General features: G+C 42.3%; 1 protein-coding gene across 8 annotated transcripts in view; it reads right to left on the bottom strand.

Annotated features, from left to right (window-relative positions):
- Positions 1-16,081, bottom strand: part of svilb (supervillin b) — a 55,493-nt gene that overhangs the window by 28,181 nt on the left and 11,231 nt on the right. For 2 of the 8 annotated variants that reach the window (XM_080907143.1, XM_080907145.1), the window contains exons 3-15: positions 15,206-15,297; positions 15,046-15,103; positions 14,805-14,953; positions 11,496-12,327; positions 10,410-10,493; positions 6,866-8,161; positions 6,288-6,458; positions 6,066-6,103; positions 5,888-5,949; positions 5,605-5,741; positions 5,291-5,386; positions 3,448-3,739; positions 287-998 (exon numbers count right to left, since the gene is read on the bottom strand). In XM_080907143.1, coding sequence (XP_080763269.1) covers positions 287-998; positions 3,448-3,739; positions 5,291-5,386; positions 5,605-5,741; positions 5,888-5,949; positions 6,066-6,103; positions 6,288-6,458; positions 6,866-8,161; positions 10,410-10,493; positions 11,496-12,327; positions 14,805-14,953; positions 15,046-15,053 — 3,877 coding nt within the window. In that variant the 5' untranslated portion in view covers positions 15,054-15,103; positions 15,206-15,297. Of the gene's footprint in view, positions 1-286; positions 999-2,450; positions 2,517-3,447; positions 3,740-5,290; positions 5,387-5,604; positions 5,742-5,887; positions 5,950-6,065; positions 6,104-6,287; positions 6,459-6,865; positions 8,162-10,409; positions 10,494-11,495; positions 12,328-14,804; positions 14,954-15,045; positions 15,104-15,205; positions 15,298-16,081 lie in introns of all 8 variants that reach the window. The other 6 variants (XM_080907147.1, XM_080907149.1, XM_080907142.1 and 3 more) reach the window with 5 other exon arrangements.

Here is a 16,081-nt window from a genome sequence, read left to right as displayed (position 1 = left end):
ATCAAACACCCCCAGCTGGGACAAGTGTGTGTGCAGCCGGCAAAAACCAATCATGCGTGGGAGCATGCTGCATGAGACAATGAGGATAATGAGAGCAGCCCCTTCCCCAGACATTTCTCCTTCTGTCTTTTTGTCATTTCCATTTTGTCTTTTCTTTTTGCCCCTTCTATTTTTATATCTTTGTCCATCCTTCTCTCAATCCCCCCACCCCCTGCCCCCACCCACCCACCCATCACCCCAATTATCTCCATCTCTTTATGTTATAATCAACAGAGAAGCTTCCTACCTGAGACCGGGCCACTGCCTCTCTCCTGCTCATGTGTGGAGGAACTGTGCGCTGCTGCAGCCTCCCTCAGGTAGCCTCCTTTTCCTCGTCCTCCTCCCTCTGCTCTGTCTCTGTTCTCGTGGGAGTCTCCGTCTGCGGCTCTCCAGCTGGGCAGAGACTCTGACTCGCCCCCCCACAAAGAGGGCTCGGCAAAGTGCTGAAGCCGGGGATGCTGCTGCCTGTCGTCTCTGTCCCTGTCGGGGGAGTGCCGCTTACCCTTAATGCTGCTGCCTTGGCCGGCTTCTCTGGCTCCTCCCTGCTGTCTTTGCCTCACCTCCTCCTCTTTCGGTGCTCTCCGGCTCTCCTCCTCCTGCCTGTGATCAGTTGAGGAGGTGGGAGCAGGAGGGGCCCCAAATTTCTCCTGGCTCTCAGGGAAGGGATGAGGGGAGGAGTTGAGCTCAGACTCTGGGTGGCCTGGGTCCCCACTCTGGGTCATGGAGAAGTACTTCGGCGCCCTCTCCTGGTGAATGCTGTTGCTACTGGAAGCCTGTTGTTGGGCAGGGATGTAGGTGACGGCAGTGGACTTCTCTAAACGGAGACCATCATCATCACCGGCAATGCTGCCTGACGCCTTGGTTACCATGGCGATGGAGGCCTGGGAGGTGACAGCTGCCACCGATCGAACCAGGGAGGCTGACAGGGGCTCCAGTTTGATCTCGCCGCTATTTTTCAGCTGCAAGAACAGCAGGAGTCGTGTGAGAAAGTCGGGACACAAAAGACAGAACAACAGAAGAGGTGAAGGGATCGATATGAAGGGCGGAGGACGTGAATACAATTAAAGCAGACAAATTAGAACTCAATGGAGGGAGAGGTTGCAGAACGTAGGCCTATGTGGATGTGATGGTGAACAGACAGACGAAGGGATGGCAAAGAGGCCAAAAGGTAGGGAAGAAACATGTGGACTGTTGAGAGGAAGGAAAGCAGCAATCACAGCACAACTGAAGCCACAGCAGTAGCTGTCATTCACACAATTACCTGATAATATACATCTTAGCCACGTCGTCATACTTAAACACAGCTCAGTAATTTCCTTTTAATTAGGTTCATACTTCCATTTTTGTTAACCAGTGTGGCATCATGGAGTGATCAGTGCAGTGTAGGGTCTTTACCTCACAATTTAAAGCACCTCAACCATTGTTGTGATTTGGAGTTGTATAAATAAAATTGAATTGAATTAAAATGCACCTGAAATTCTTGAGCAACAAGAAGTTAATGAATACAGACACCCTAATACTTTAAAGTACTGGAGCATGATGAGCTAAAAAATAAAGCTGGATTTAAAATTTGACACTTGATTTGAATCTTTCAAACAAGAGTCAGTCAAAGGATTAGTTAGAAACACACACTGTATATAAAAGACAGCCAACCGCAAGTACACACTTTCCCGATGACTTCCTGACACAACAGCCAAGAGTTTTTGTCTCCTGCTGGGAACAACCTGAGGCTCTTTCGCTTGTTAGGCCAAAGTGTAAAGCACTACACTATGCAGTTTATCTTTAATATGTCATCTGTGGTTAGGAATTAAACTTTAAAAGCCAGAAAAGTGCATCAAAGCTGTATTGATGTTATCTCCTACATTGTGTAGTTTATGTCTCTTCCTCAAGGTGCTCCAGCACAGGTAGCTTATACATTTACGGAAATAACCAGTCATCAATAACATGCTAAAGCTCCACACCACTACAACACACTGATTTTGTTTGCAATTCAAGGTCTCACCAAATTTTGTACACATTCAGTATCACATCTATCCACATACTAAATCCACAGGTAAGCATTTCTTTTGCAACAGAAGTTACTTCAGGACTAAACAAACTAAAGAGCTGTATTTGCTTGCATTTGAATATCCCATGCTTGTTATGCAGGGAACAAGCATGTCCCAGAAGCAGCAACCATTAAAAAACATAGCCACAGATAACAAAAAAACTCAACCGGAACTTTTAATTACATGCTGTTTTGCAAAGAGTACACACATCTAACATTGAGGCAAAATAAAATTCATTTTTAACCGACACCAAAAGCCACTAGACACAAACACTGGCTTCTAGCAGGACCTGATCAGATCAGTCCTGGCGGGATTTTTCAATGCAACCAATCATAAGCTCCACAAATGCAGCAGGGGTCTTACATGTTCCTCCTGACTGGTCTCTAAGTCACCATTGCACACCGCAGAGGTTACTGCCAGCTCATCTTCCTGTGTGGAAACCAGGTATTGACTATGACTCACTGCTGAGAACATGGTGGAGATAAAGTCGACCTTTTATAAAATATCTCAGCGTGATGTCAGGTTATCTTTGTCAGAGGATGCCGGGTAGGAACGTTTTCATTTTTCACCCTTACTAATATATACAGTATTATAAAATTCAGGGTAGCTCTGGAAACAACAACATTAATGTGATAAATGAAAATTGTGTCAGGCCTCCCATTTGTGGACTTCTAGTCATTTGTGACATATGGAGGCTAGTAAAGTTTAAAAAAACACAAGTGCAAAATAAACTCTGTGACCTTTTTTGTGCTATGTAAAAGTCATCCCTCTGCACAGAGAACCACGTCAGCTGTCGCTAAAGCACTGAGGCAAACTGTTCGTGGTGCTCACTGCAGTCACTGGAAGTAACCTAAAAGTAAAATGTTTGCAGGTTTTTCACAAATCTTACAGCAAAGAAACTCTAGATGATCTATTGTTCATTCTAATTAAATTACACTTTTGTCTGCACATCAGAAAATTGTTAACCTCCTGCAGAAATTTGCTTTTACTCTAGAGCTTTTGTGATAAACAAGAATATCATTCAATTCATTTTATCACTACTTACACAATTTCATTGTTGTTAGTTGTAATTGTTCCCTTTGTTTGTTTTCAGCCAATTTTCTCTGCTTTCTTTGCACTTTTTGTTGAGCATTGCAGTCTTTCATGTTATTTCTTTCAGTCTCTTTTCTATATACTTCTACCAATTTTTGTGCCTTATTTTATGTCTAATCCCACGTCAGTTTTGAATAAAACAAATCTAATTATAACATATGTATTGCACAGAGCTTTGCTCATATATGTTAGAAGAAAAGTAGAAGAAGTAGTAGTGGTCGTTAGGGATCTTTGTATATTGACATTGCAAAAGGTGAAATTATTGTACCTTCTTCACCTCTCCCTGGGTGATAGGTTGAGTCTGAAAACGAGCATTAGCTCTGCGCTGGCGGGTGTCCCCTCGAGTCCCCTCACCAGTCTTGCCTGTAGAATGGGCGAGGCGGTTGAACAGGGCCATTTTCTCAGACAAACTGAGCGTGGAAAGGTCTGGCTCCTCTGGGACACCTTCCTGGCCATTTACCTCCACCTCTGCAGTGGAAGCCTGAGCTGGTTTCTGGTGCTCCTGGCTTTCCTTGTCCTGCTCCTGGACTGTTGAGCCTGGCTGAGAGGAACCCTGAATGCTGGGGTAGAGACAAAGGGATGTCAGTGACTGATTAAAAAAAAAAAATAAATGTTTACTTTAACCTGGGACATTTTTATACTACAGTGATATCTGCCTTTGACTTGGATTAAATGGAAAATTGTGCCACTGAAAGCACACAAAAATATTTCTTTGAGTTAATAGAGTAATAATTGTTAAAAAAAAAACAACAACAACAAAACATTATTATAGAGTTTCAAATTTGCTTTTTGATACTTTAACCACCTGCAGAGCAGCATCCTTAAAGTCTGCTTTTTATATACTTTATAAGTTTACCTGATGAGTAAATGGCTGTGGCAGCTGTGTCAGATTACAGTCACAGCAACAGAGGCATAAGCAGATCAGCCCACAGATGACTGATAATCATATAATGCAGCTGAATGTTTGCAGTAGTGTGCTGAGTTAAACCTGGCCTGGTAAACAAACTGCAAGACACGTGAGCTCACGCTTTAACCTTTCTGGTGATATGCAACCTTTTCCTTCACCGAGGTTTGTGACCTGCATGTGAAAATCACTGCAAGAAGCAGTGATGCTTGGAAACTGAATGTTTAAAGTTCTGAATGAGTTATTGTGTAAGCAGTGTCTTCTATCTCGTATAAGGTGCACACAGCAAAGAAGCAGGACATGAGGGGGGCAGAAATAACAAGGTAAGGTGAGCTGGATGAGCACATCAGCACTGCAACCAGGAGAGGGAGACGGAGATTTATTAACCGCAAACAACATGGCAAATTAAATAGGAAAGGGTAGTTAGAAACTAGGTGTGGTTGTGGGTTTTAGCTTTATTTAGAGCACAAACATCATGCAGATCTCTCCAATTCATATGTGTGGATGTCATTCAATGGAGGGATTTGCTTGAAGCAAATGTAAGGGTTGTTCATGTGCAGCTTTTCAGGCTATCTTTTTGCTCTCTTTTGTTCTTTATTCTTGTTTACTTCTTGGACTGAAGTCGACCTGCTCCTCCTAACCTAATTTGGGACTTATCCAGAAAAGCTCAATAGCACGTTTTATTGCCATTTTTCTCTTAATGTCTTATTAAAGACAATTTGTATTTTACTACCTGCGTCTGACTTTTCCTGCTTTTGGACTGTTTTATGAACGAACGCACCCAAAAGAACCCCCAATATATCAGTAAATTCTTGGATAACATAAATTATTCCAGTTTATAAATTACCCCAATTCTCTAAGTGCATTATTAAAGAGTATTTTTTATTATTATTTTTAATCAAGCATAATGGCTAGATGCCTTCAGTGCTAAATATAATTTTTTACTATACATTGTAACGCACCCTCTTCTCTATAAAATTCATAAATTTATTTTTATGCTGGAAAACATCCCATTTCTCCCTTATGTCGATGCTGCTGCCCTGCGTTACCATCTTCTGTTTCAACCCATCCACCACCCCAGCATCCACCCTTTTGGGTCCAGGGAGATATTTTACACATCACCAGTCTTTATATACTTGTCTGAGCAGAGTTGTTTGACTAAGTACATTAATATCACACGTACACTCAGGAAAACATCAGAGCCCACCTGATGCTAGTCACACTGGTGCTGCCTACTCTGGATCCGGACACATTATCTAGATTACTGTGGAAAACCGGAGGTTGTGAAGATGTGGCAGGATCACTTAAAGTGGAGAAAAGGACATATATATATATATACAGAAAAAAACAGTGAAATTAAGGTGATGGAAGGCAGAAATAGAAGTGTCTTCAGATGTGTCAAAGAGAAAGGAAGAAAAAGACAAGAGAGGCACAGAAAATTACAGATAGGAGCAGAGAAATGACTTTTAAAAATGAAGGGAAGGAGTAAAGGAAAAGAAAAGCTTCAAAATGCCCATCTACCTTGAAGCATTGACCACCTCCTTGTTGGTGACAGGCTGTGTGTGTGAGCGGTCCTGAACTCTTCTCAGACGTCTTTCTACAGCCGCATTTCGTGAGCGTGGTTTGGGAACACCACCCTCCAATGTTCTTTCAAGTTCCTGTATCAAAACAAAACGTATACCTGTTTCAACCTCCGTGTATACTCAGATAACTCACCAAAGGTGATCTAAGCCAAATTTCAGCTTTTGAAACTATGATTTTAAAACGGTTTAACAGCATTAATCCTGTGTTATGAATAATTTACCCTGAAGAGAGACCTCTTTGCAGCCACACTCATCTTAGCTCTCTCATCCAGTTTTTCTTCATCTGCTTTTAAAAAGGAAGAATTATGTTATATGCATAATTATATATTGCAAAAGTTGTGAAAATTTCCTTAAACAGTTTTTAAACTAAATACATTTTCTCTGATAGACTGTACTCGCCTTCAGCATCCTGTAGTTGTGAAGGGCTCAGACGAGACCTGTAGAAGACATAAAAATACATCATTCCTCTGAATTTATACCATATTTCATTTAATCTTTTGACCACGGGACCATAACCTTATGGCCGGTGCAGAGTCATGCTCTTTCATGCCATTCTGTGTTTTTTCCTTTGTCAATGGACTTGTTATAAGGAGTTCCTAGTACAGAAACCTCCTCTTGTACCTATCAGACTCCAAACGCTCTGCAGATGTGATGGGCTGGGTCCTAAACCTCTCCGACATTCGACTGTCTCCTGGAGTGATGTAGCGCCGAGGTCTGCGAACACCCCTGTCCCGATCACTGCTGCTAGACGGATCTACTTCCACAGCTGAGAGATCTACTTTAGTAGTCTCACTTTGGAGGAATGGATGAATTTGGAAAGTGTGACGAAGACAACAAAAAGGAAAAGTACACTTAAACAAATAATAAAGATAGTTGGTCTTGTTTTTTTAATTTAACATATTACCTTCAGACGCACTTGGGTTAAAAAAATAAAATAAAAGCAGACACACAGACCTAACTGCAACACAAATATAAAGGTCAGTTACTTGATGGTAACATGCAGCTGTGACCCAACTGTCAAAACAGTTTGCAGAAATGTAATGAAACACAACAGTATTTCACACCTTCCATGCCACATAAAATGCATCACCATTATTTTCTCAGATTGCCACTGTATTATTTATTTGCACCAGCTTATTAATGCACTGTTAGACAGTTATTTAGCAATGCAACACAGAGCCCATGCTCAGTGGACCTACAATTCTGGTTTCCGGTTTGCATTTTCCAGATAAGAGTGTCGCAGCTGTGCCACTGACACCCTTGTGTCCAGGGTGCCTGTCTCCCCGTTAGCCATTCCTGGTGCAGGGCCGGTCCTGGATGCCTCTCTGCCGATGTCCATACCATACAGGACAGCATGCTGGCTTATACCTATATCTGACATGGAGCGGGTTCGTGTCTTGAGTTTGGACCCTCCACTCATCTCCGTGCTTCTGTGTCTGGCCTGAGGCAAAGAGGAGCCCTTCTGGAGGTAGGCTGAGTTAAGCCTCTGGTGCCCAGATGGAGCCTGCTGCTGCTGCCTGTGATGCTCAGACTCCTGGTGTATTTGGGGATGTTGTTTCTCCTGGGAGTCTTGCTGTTGACGTACAGTCTTATGTCTTTGTAGCTCCAACTCCTGTTGTCTTTGAGCCTGTTGTTGTCTTTGACTCTCCACTTGCTGTCTCACGTGGTCATACTTATGTTGCATTTGCGGGTCTTGTTGTTGAAGTTGTGCAGCATGCTGTCTGTTGTGGTGCTGATGCATTAGAGGCCCTGCTTGCTGAATTTGGGGCTCTTGATAGCATATAGGGTCAGAGGATTGATGCTGTCTGGGCTGCGATGATCTAAATGCTCTTTCCTCTAGGCCGTCATGGCCAAGCTCTCTCCTCCATTCTCTGATCCTTTCAACATTTCTCTCCCTCCCCCTCTCCCTCCGTCTCTCCCAATCCCAGTCTTCCTCACCTCGACTTGCCCTCCTTCGTTCTGGACTTTTGTTCTGCCAGTCTGCATCTTCATGTCGTCCCCTATGTGTGTCATCCACACTCCTTTCCCTTCGCCGTATCTCTGAGGGCAACACAGCTTTCCTGCTCTTTAACAGGCCCTCTGTTTGGACTTCTTCCTTTAGGGCTTGCCTCGCTTCCAATCGTGCCTCCCTATGGGCAGCATAGATTTGGTCAGAACTAACTCTTCTTCGTGGTTGTACTTCAGGGGGTTCAGAAGGTCTGGCACTTGGTTCTAATGGAATCATGGCCAAATAGGGCTGAGAGTCCATAGCAGGGCCAGAGTGTTGGTAGTCGGAGTTCGAAGTAGGGTAGGGTATTTGCCCATGAATCGGATGGTAGCCTAGGCTGTGCTGAGGCTGGGGAACTGTCCTTTGCTGGGTGGGTTCTGAATGCTGTCGCGTATATTGAGCTGTGCTCCCTTGAATACGATGTCTGTTATCCTGGTGCCTATCAGGACTGCAGTCAGGAGGCCTCTTGACAGTTTCATCCCTGGACAATCGTTCCCTTACTCGGATTCTTGGAAAAAGGAATGCACAAGGGAAACTGAGCTTCCAGTTCAATTTGAAACTACTATTTCCTCTAAGCCCAAAACTCAACTCAAACACAAGGGTATATAAGTTGTAATCCAGAGTTCCACTAAAAAATAAATAATAAATAAATAGAAATAGAAATTAAAGCCCTTACCCAATTTACTCTGAAGTTTGTCTCTACCTGACCGGCCCTCTTCCATATGCACATTAACAATTTGCGATGATCGCCTTCACTTTCACCATCAAAATTGGCAACTCTTCAACTTTATTTAAATTTTTGGGAAGCTGCATGTTTCCAAATCTGCCACACGATGGCACTTTGTGTTGACAGTCTGACCCAAGGAATGCAAAAGTGTCAACTATAAAATAAACTTGTTCCTGGTCATGCGGCCGGCTTGATACACTTTGGCCTTAAGGTCATAGCTGGACATCTAACATCAAAAAGGCTGTGTCAGACTGACAGAAAATTCTTTCTGTGTAAGTTTGTAATATATGGTGAAATTACAAATCTGAATCAGAAACAGTGCAATATAAAGGTGCAAAGGGCATACTTGCCAAATTCTGCACTATTTAATCACATCCAGTAAATCTGCCTTACACAAAGTTTGGTAAATAATTACATAAACTGACAACCGTTGTATTGTCTGAAGAAAAAACCCCATCAAAACCTAATTTCAATTCCATTAATTCCAACTAGACAATGTCAGACATAAAGAACACAAACATGAGGCTATCACAAGACCAATTCCAGCTCTCAGGTATAGCATGTCCTAGGTTTAAATTTGAATCCAAGTGTCCCTCTCTCTCTCCGATGCCAAAAAAGTCAGTCAAACTATTTTTATCTACAACTTTATAACCCTTGGTAGCTAAAGGTTGCACTAATCTCATTGTACACCACTAAGCCACACATAATTGATGTGCCTCTGCTTTATCTGACATGGCATGAAAGACCTAAAAGAGTCCTTCTTGTACTCTAATACCAGCTAGAATAAGCAGCTGACAAGGACAAACAGAAGTCACAGTCATTTGGGTGCATTCAAGAAAAAGTGATTAAAATAAGCGCCCTAAAAGAACCAATAAACTTTACAAATAAGCACCATTATTTTTGATGTTGCTGTGATGTGCTGTGATGCATAATAGTCTGGTGAAAGGTCTGACTAAGTCATACCACACCTTGTTAATTTCACTTATTCATTCGAGTGTTCATTTGAGAATTTTAGTGTTCATCATTTCACCAGCTATTTGCAAACTGGCTGTATTTCTTATCTATGCCACTGTCCTCTCCAGAAATCCACATATAGCCAAAGTCTTCACACTTTTTTAACAGCAAAACTCAGATAAAACTTCAGTTTTCTACCAGTTTACCTCACAAAACCATTTTAGAACATTTTAAAATCATTAATGTAAGCTCCTTATTCCACAACATTATAAGTAAGTGATTCAGTGTAAGACTGAGATATAGTTTCATAGATGCTAACAGGCCAGAACCTGAGGAGGGGGCATGTGAGTACAGCCTTGCTGACAAGTGCCAAGTCAGTAGGTCTGCGGCCGACTCAGGTCAGGGTCTGGAGCTTTCAAATGTTGTCACCCCATCAACTCCGTTTCACTAACACTTATCAACTGCTCGCCAAAATCTAGTGCCTATTTCAAACTGAAAATTTCAAACTGATCGTGTGAGATGCGGTTTTAGGTAAATCTTTGAATTAAAAAATGTTAGAAATTAAAGTTTGTCAGTTGAAAAAGGAAAAACCCTCAGAACACCAAACAACTGTTAAATGAGAGACTATGATGTCAATTATAGTGGGAATTATTAATGAATTAAAAATAATTGTGAATAGTTATGCTTTTGATGTATGGAAAAGATTTAGCTGACTGTCCACTGGAAACATTTTTCTTTCAAGTTTATTATGTTATTACATTTACTTGTCACAGTATTGTCAGGAGTATTATATTATATAAGTAAGCAGGTTTCAAAATTGTTCAAGGCTTTATTCAAGGCTTTTAGGAAAATTGCACTTAAGACATTTCAAACTCCTTCTGCACACCATTATTCCCAGAAAAGGACTGCATTAAAAGAAAAGCACAGCCTGGTTTTTACCTGAAAATATCACATGAGCAATCATAACCTGGACTTTATTTAGTGCCTCAGTGCTGTGTTATAAAACCATATGTACCCAGTGGACAGTGGGCAATTGGTGGGGTTTGACGCTAACGGCATCCCAAGTGGACTGTACCTTGAGGGCCAGGTGAAGTCTGTCTGAGCATCACTCTCTGAGTCTGTGTTGAGAGACCAGTCGCTCTTTGACAGGGCGGCCAGGCTACAGGATGATTTCATGCATCAGTATCAAACCCTGAGAGAAACTTCTGCTCAAGTTCTTAGAGACCAAATGTGCACTAAGCAGCTGGACTGTGCGACAACTACAACTACAACAAGAGTCAAGTTTAATAAGTAAGAACACTATTTATAGGCTTCATATAAGATTTGCCACAGTGTCATCACCCTGAATTCGTTCACATCCATTAAGCGTCTCGTTCCTTTTGTGGTGGCGTCTTCAGGTTTATAATAGAAACTGACAAACTCTTTGCTTAATGAACCAGGCTGCTGTTAAGTGAGGTTCGCCTCTAAAGGCAAGCAAAATCCAGCCCTGTAATCATCCCTCTCACGTACAACCTTTCCTTGATGAGCTCCCCAGAGCCTCTTTCTATGTGAAACTGGAGCAGGCCAAGTGTGACTGAGCTGGGCCCACAGTCCAGAAAGATCCTAGCACTGACACAGTGGTAAAAGCCACAAGCTAAGAAGCTCAGCAGATAATGGGAGCCACAAACTCCAGGTTATAGATTTTGAAAAGATAAAATACTTCTTTCAAGCTTTTTTTTACAAACACCAAATTCTAACAAGATTGCAAATAAATATTTTATAATAATTTGAATTTGTAATGATGAAAAAGTAATTAAAAATTAGCATATGAAAAGGATTATTAAGAAATATTAACTGAAAAAGAAGCATCAGAAATGTTATGGTATGATCACTGATGCACTACTGACAGCAGTAAAATCTTAAAGTATTTGCAGGTGCATGGAGTAAAACCACACAACAAAATAGGAGAATCAATAATGTTATGCTAAAGTAGGAATACAATAACAGAAGTTTAGCTAACAATAATTTATGTGGGGTGTTAGTATTTATGCAGTATTTTATTATTCTAATCTAATTTTTTGGAGTTATATTAACATATACTTGTGCTGTATTTTGGTATTAGTGTAAAAGATAACAAAGTTTAACCTGACTGCATGCAATTTGTTTTATTTTGTCATCTTACCCCTGCCTGTTTAGGATGCTCTGGGCCTGCTGCTCAATGAATAAATCCCCAGGTGAGATGCCGTAGCGAGTGGAGGGCAGGGATGCCCGGCGGGCAGTGCGAGGGGAGCTGGGCACTGCTGCAATGCTGTAGTCCCGGGTGGTGGCTGGACTTGGCTCCTGCTGGGCAGCATCTTGCTGGTGGGGTTGCTGTTGTTGTTGGGGCTGGGCTGGATGCTGTTCCTGAGTCCTTGTTCTAGAAGAGACTGAGCGCTCCTGAGCTCCACCACGCCGATAGTTCTCCATATTCATCACTCTTTCCCGTTCTGAAAATCGGCTTGGTCTTTCTTGAGAGGGGGGAGGGGCTTGGTTTGACTCGGAGGAGCTTGATGTGCTAACAGGCGCAGGATCTGGGTGAGTCCTCATGGAAACCCTGCCCACTCCAGAGCGGTACGGCACCCTAGGGTCGCGTCCTTCTGTCTCTACTTCTGGTCTGTCCCTGTCTCGCCTGGCAGTAGTTTGTCTGTCAGCGGAGTCTGGATCACGCCTGGAACGGTAGCGTGGTATATAATCGCTGTCCGCTTCCTGATCCAGGAGGATGCCATAACGCTCTGAGAGCTGGCGCCGGCGCTCAGCTTTGTAGCGGGCGATGCGCTCAGCCTTAGAACTGAGGTTTGTGGATTCTGTGGGGCCAGATGTGGGTGTAGAAGAGGTGGATAGTGTTACTGGGTCAACATAAACCAACACTGGCTCTGGGCGGCTGCTGCCAGCACCACCTTTGACCTGAGGTGACCTGTCAGGAGATGACACCTGCTTCTGTGGAGCCACCGTCTCCTCTCGGCTGTAGCGTTTCACTGTGGTAAATAGTAAAAATACTTCATTAATTATCAGCAATAACCCTGGAGAACTAAAAATGATACCAAAATCATGTCACACGTTTGTAAACTGAAAATGTTGAAGTTGAGTCACACTTACAGCAGAACAATGCTCAAGAGATCAAGTTTAGATTCATGTGAAAAAGAACATTCTTCACAGAACTCAATGCAGGCCTGTGAAAAACTAGCATATCCCTAACACTTCTTTAAGAATTAAGGGGAAAAGTAGATGCCAGGTGCTGCTAATCAAATGCATTTTATTAACTGAGTGTGATAACACAATGACATAATCCCAGGCCAGAATCATCCTGGCAAAGACCCCAATCCAGTCTGCTGAATGGCTTTGGAAAATGTGAAGGATAAGCGAAAACCCTTAGTGATCCCATATGTCTCAGGAGTATTGGAACAGTTGAGACGCATTTTTTGTAAACACCGCATCTCCGTGGCTTTTAAACCCTAAAACACGCGGCGCCAAAAATTGGTCTGCCCCAAGGATCGGGTCCCCCGACAAACAGAGTAATGTAGTGTACGCTGTTAAGTGCCAAGAGGATTGCCAGGACTTATACATCGGGGAAACCAAACAACCTCTGGTGAAACGGATGGCACAACACAGAAGAGCTAACTCCTCAGGTCAGGACTCCGCAGTCTACAGGTTTGAGCGGGGAGTCAAGGAGGCTAATTATGTAAAAAGGGAAAGACCATCGCTGAATCGAGGAGGGGGCCTAAGGGTACATCTGTCACCATCTTGCTGTGATTGCCGCCATTCCCCAACTCTCTGTGAAATACTCATGGCCATTGATCCGCAGGCTTTGATCAGTGGTTGTTGATCAATGGTCATGAGAATTTGCATATTAATGATCAAGGAACTGACCTCACAGCCCATTGTTCATTCAGTGGGCTACTTCCAGTCATTGTGCAATTGTGCTTTATAAGGTTGGGGAAACTAGCAGGCAGCTGAGACTGAAGAAGTCACTTGGATGAGTGATGAAACGTTTCTCCCACTGAAAACGCGACCTCCAGATAAACAGATTCAACTTTTTGGGAAGGATGGCATACATTTTGGACGTTTACCTGTATTTTGACAGGTTTTCCAGCTTTCTTTCCAGCTTTCATCTTAAAGTCTACAGGCCTCAGTTAGCATGGTATGGCTTATTTGGAAGCACTGCCAGGAGAAAGCCCAATTTCTCTAAGAAGAACATGAGCATGGCATAAGTTTGTTATGCTGCATCTGAACAAACCACAAGACTTCTGGAACAATGCTCTTTGGACGGACAAGACCAAAGCGAAGTTTGGCCAGAACGTGCAGCACCATGTTTGAAGAAAAACAAGAGATGTATAACAAAATAAACACTTCCGACCAACTGTCAAACAGGATGGTTGAGGGTTGATGATTTGGGTTTGTTTTGCTACAGGGTCTGGGCAGTCGACCATAATTCAGTTCACCAAAAGTTTACCAATGTATTGTAGCGTCAAAGAGCCCATTAGTCTGACAGCTAAAGCTTGGCCAAAATTGTGTCATGGAACAGGACAATGATCCCAAGCACAGAAGTAAATCTACAACAGCTTAGAGTAGCTGAAAACAAAAATGGTCAAGGTGTTACGGCGGCCCAGTCAAAGTCCAGACCTCAACCTGATTGAAATGCTTTGGTGGGACCTCAAGAGAGCTGTCCATAAACAGATGCCCACAAACCTCAATGAGCTGAATCAATGCTGTAAAGAGCAGTTGGCCAAAACTCCTCGACAGTTATGTGAGAGACTGATAAAGTCATACAGAAAACTACTACTGCTGAATCATAGAGTGATTGTGTAGTCCTGAGAAAACGTTCCTTTTCACATGATTGTACAAAATACATTTTGTAAAAAACACAGATGCAGTTTACACAAGGGTGACATTTTTCTGATGTGGTGAAACAGAACATTCTCAGACATTCGTATCACTTTTTTACTTCCCATCTTGCAAACTGTGGCAACATGCAATTACAAGCAGTTTCAGGGGTGCTTGATTGCTCAAAGGTATGTTGAGATAACACCAATTCTGGGAATACACACACTGACATTGCATCTCCAATGTGGTTTCATTCCATTATTTCAAAAGCTCCAAATTGTTTCAGAAGTGTCATGTTGAGTTTTTGTATTTTAAAAGCTGACAGGATTCCCTATGTTGTTCCTGAGGCTGACTTCCTGTACTTTCCATCTGATCTGTGCATGCTGATGCACCTTGCATAAAAAAATCTGTTAACCTGAGGATAGGATGTCTTAAAGAGGGAGGTTTCCCCTTGTTTCAGACAGACAATGAGCTGTGGGTCTGCACAAAAACCCAACTATGCCAACCTACTCTAACAGAGTCTATTAAAGCATATATAGAGTTAGAAATGAGGTCCTCTTCAATTGTTGAGACATATTTCAGTAGTCCAATTAAAGCAGCACAGTCCAGCAATGCATCATCCCATGCTTACCCATCACGCAAGGCTCACAGGGGTCTGAGGCACGGGTGTATCGTGGGGGATCCTCCTCAAGCATCCTGTTGGCGACCAATCCACCAGGCACCAGTGCAGGTGGTGCATCACTTTCAATGCCCTCCAGGCGCCGGGCTATCCTCTCCTTCCTGTTGGAGACAACATACAGCAGGTGCAGGTTAGAAGTGAAGGAAATCTTTGACATGTTTACATCAAAATACGTTGTCGTTCTTGAAAATACCTGTTCATTCCCAAATCCTTTCTGACCGCTCCCTCAAAATATTTCTTCAACTCTGAAACTAAAAGTAGGACCAGAAATTTGAGTTAAAGAAATGGCATGACTAACTAAACATTAATTTATTCTGTGTTATTTTTTGTAAGTGTTTAGAAGTGAAGCCCACCTTTGGGGAGGACAACCAGAAGTTTGGCATCTGTATCTGAAACACTCTTGACCAAAGCGGTCTTGTCATTCAAGGAGAAGTCACTCTGAAAACTGAAAAAGAAGAGAAGAAGACACAAACCAATATGAAACTTATGATGCAATAAACTTCTATTCTTTTAATCAGGAAGTCTAAAGTCAACCCAAAGAAAACTAATGATGCTCTAAACCTCAGATAGCCAACTAAATTCCTCTTTAGCCCTCACAACAACTCTTCCTCAGCTGACCTGTCCTAAAGAGGTAAAAGCTGTAACGCTGAAGCTCAGCTGGTGTAGCTTCTATTAAGATCCAACTTAAGAAAGAGGTCATCAATTCCTTAATTAGAAACCGCCAATTAAGGTCTTCTCTTAATGATTTTATTTGGCAGCATGAACAGATCACACAAGCCAGGATAATTAATCTCACCCTTCTTTTGTATCCAGTAGCTTCTCCAACTATTTTATTCATCACTTAAACATAAATCTTAACATCAGTTGTGTGCGTTAAAGTTCTGGAAGTGATGCTGAGCTAACATGATGTAAGAGTAAACATAAAGCTAAAACTGAACTACATTGTTCATGCTTACATATCCAGAATTAAATCTCATTGAGCTGCTCTTGTCATCTTTTAAATAAGATTTTAGGGTGCTACTCTTCATTTTTAGGACCAGATACCTTTAATTTTGTCTTATAATTTATATAGAAGTGAAGCTATTTAGCTTGTAGCCCCAGAGCACTAACGCTGTCCTGTAAACTAATGCAAAACGGAGCTTGGTGCAGTGTGGTCCTGAAGGAGGTATTATAGCTCTAATTCCATGTGAACTAAAAGGTTTCTTAGCATAAGCTGGTCCAGGCATCTC

The sequence above is a fragment of the Rhamphochromis sp. 'chilingali' genome (assembly GCF_963969265.1).
Source record: "Rhamphochromis sp. 'chilingali' genome assembly, chromosome: 16".
In the NCBI taxonomy this organism is placed as follows: domain Eukaryota; kingdom Metazoa; phylum Chordata; class Actinopteri; order Cichliformes; family Cichlidae; genus Rhamphochromis; species Rhamphochromis sp. 'chilingali'.
The sequence above is the reverse complement of the archived record's forward strand: the minus strand, read 5'-3'. Positions and strand labels throughout refer to the sequence as shown.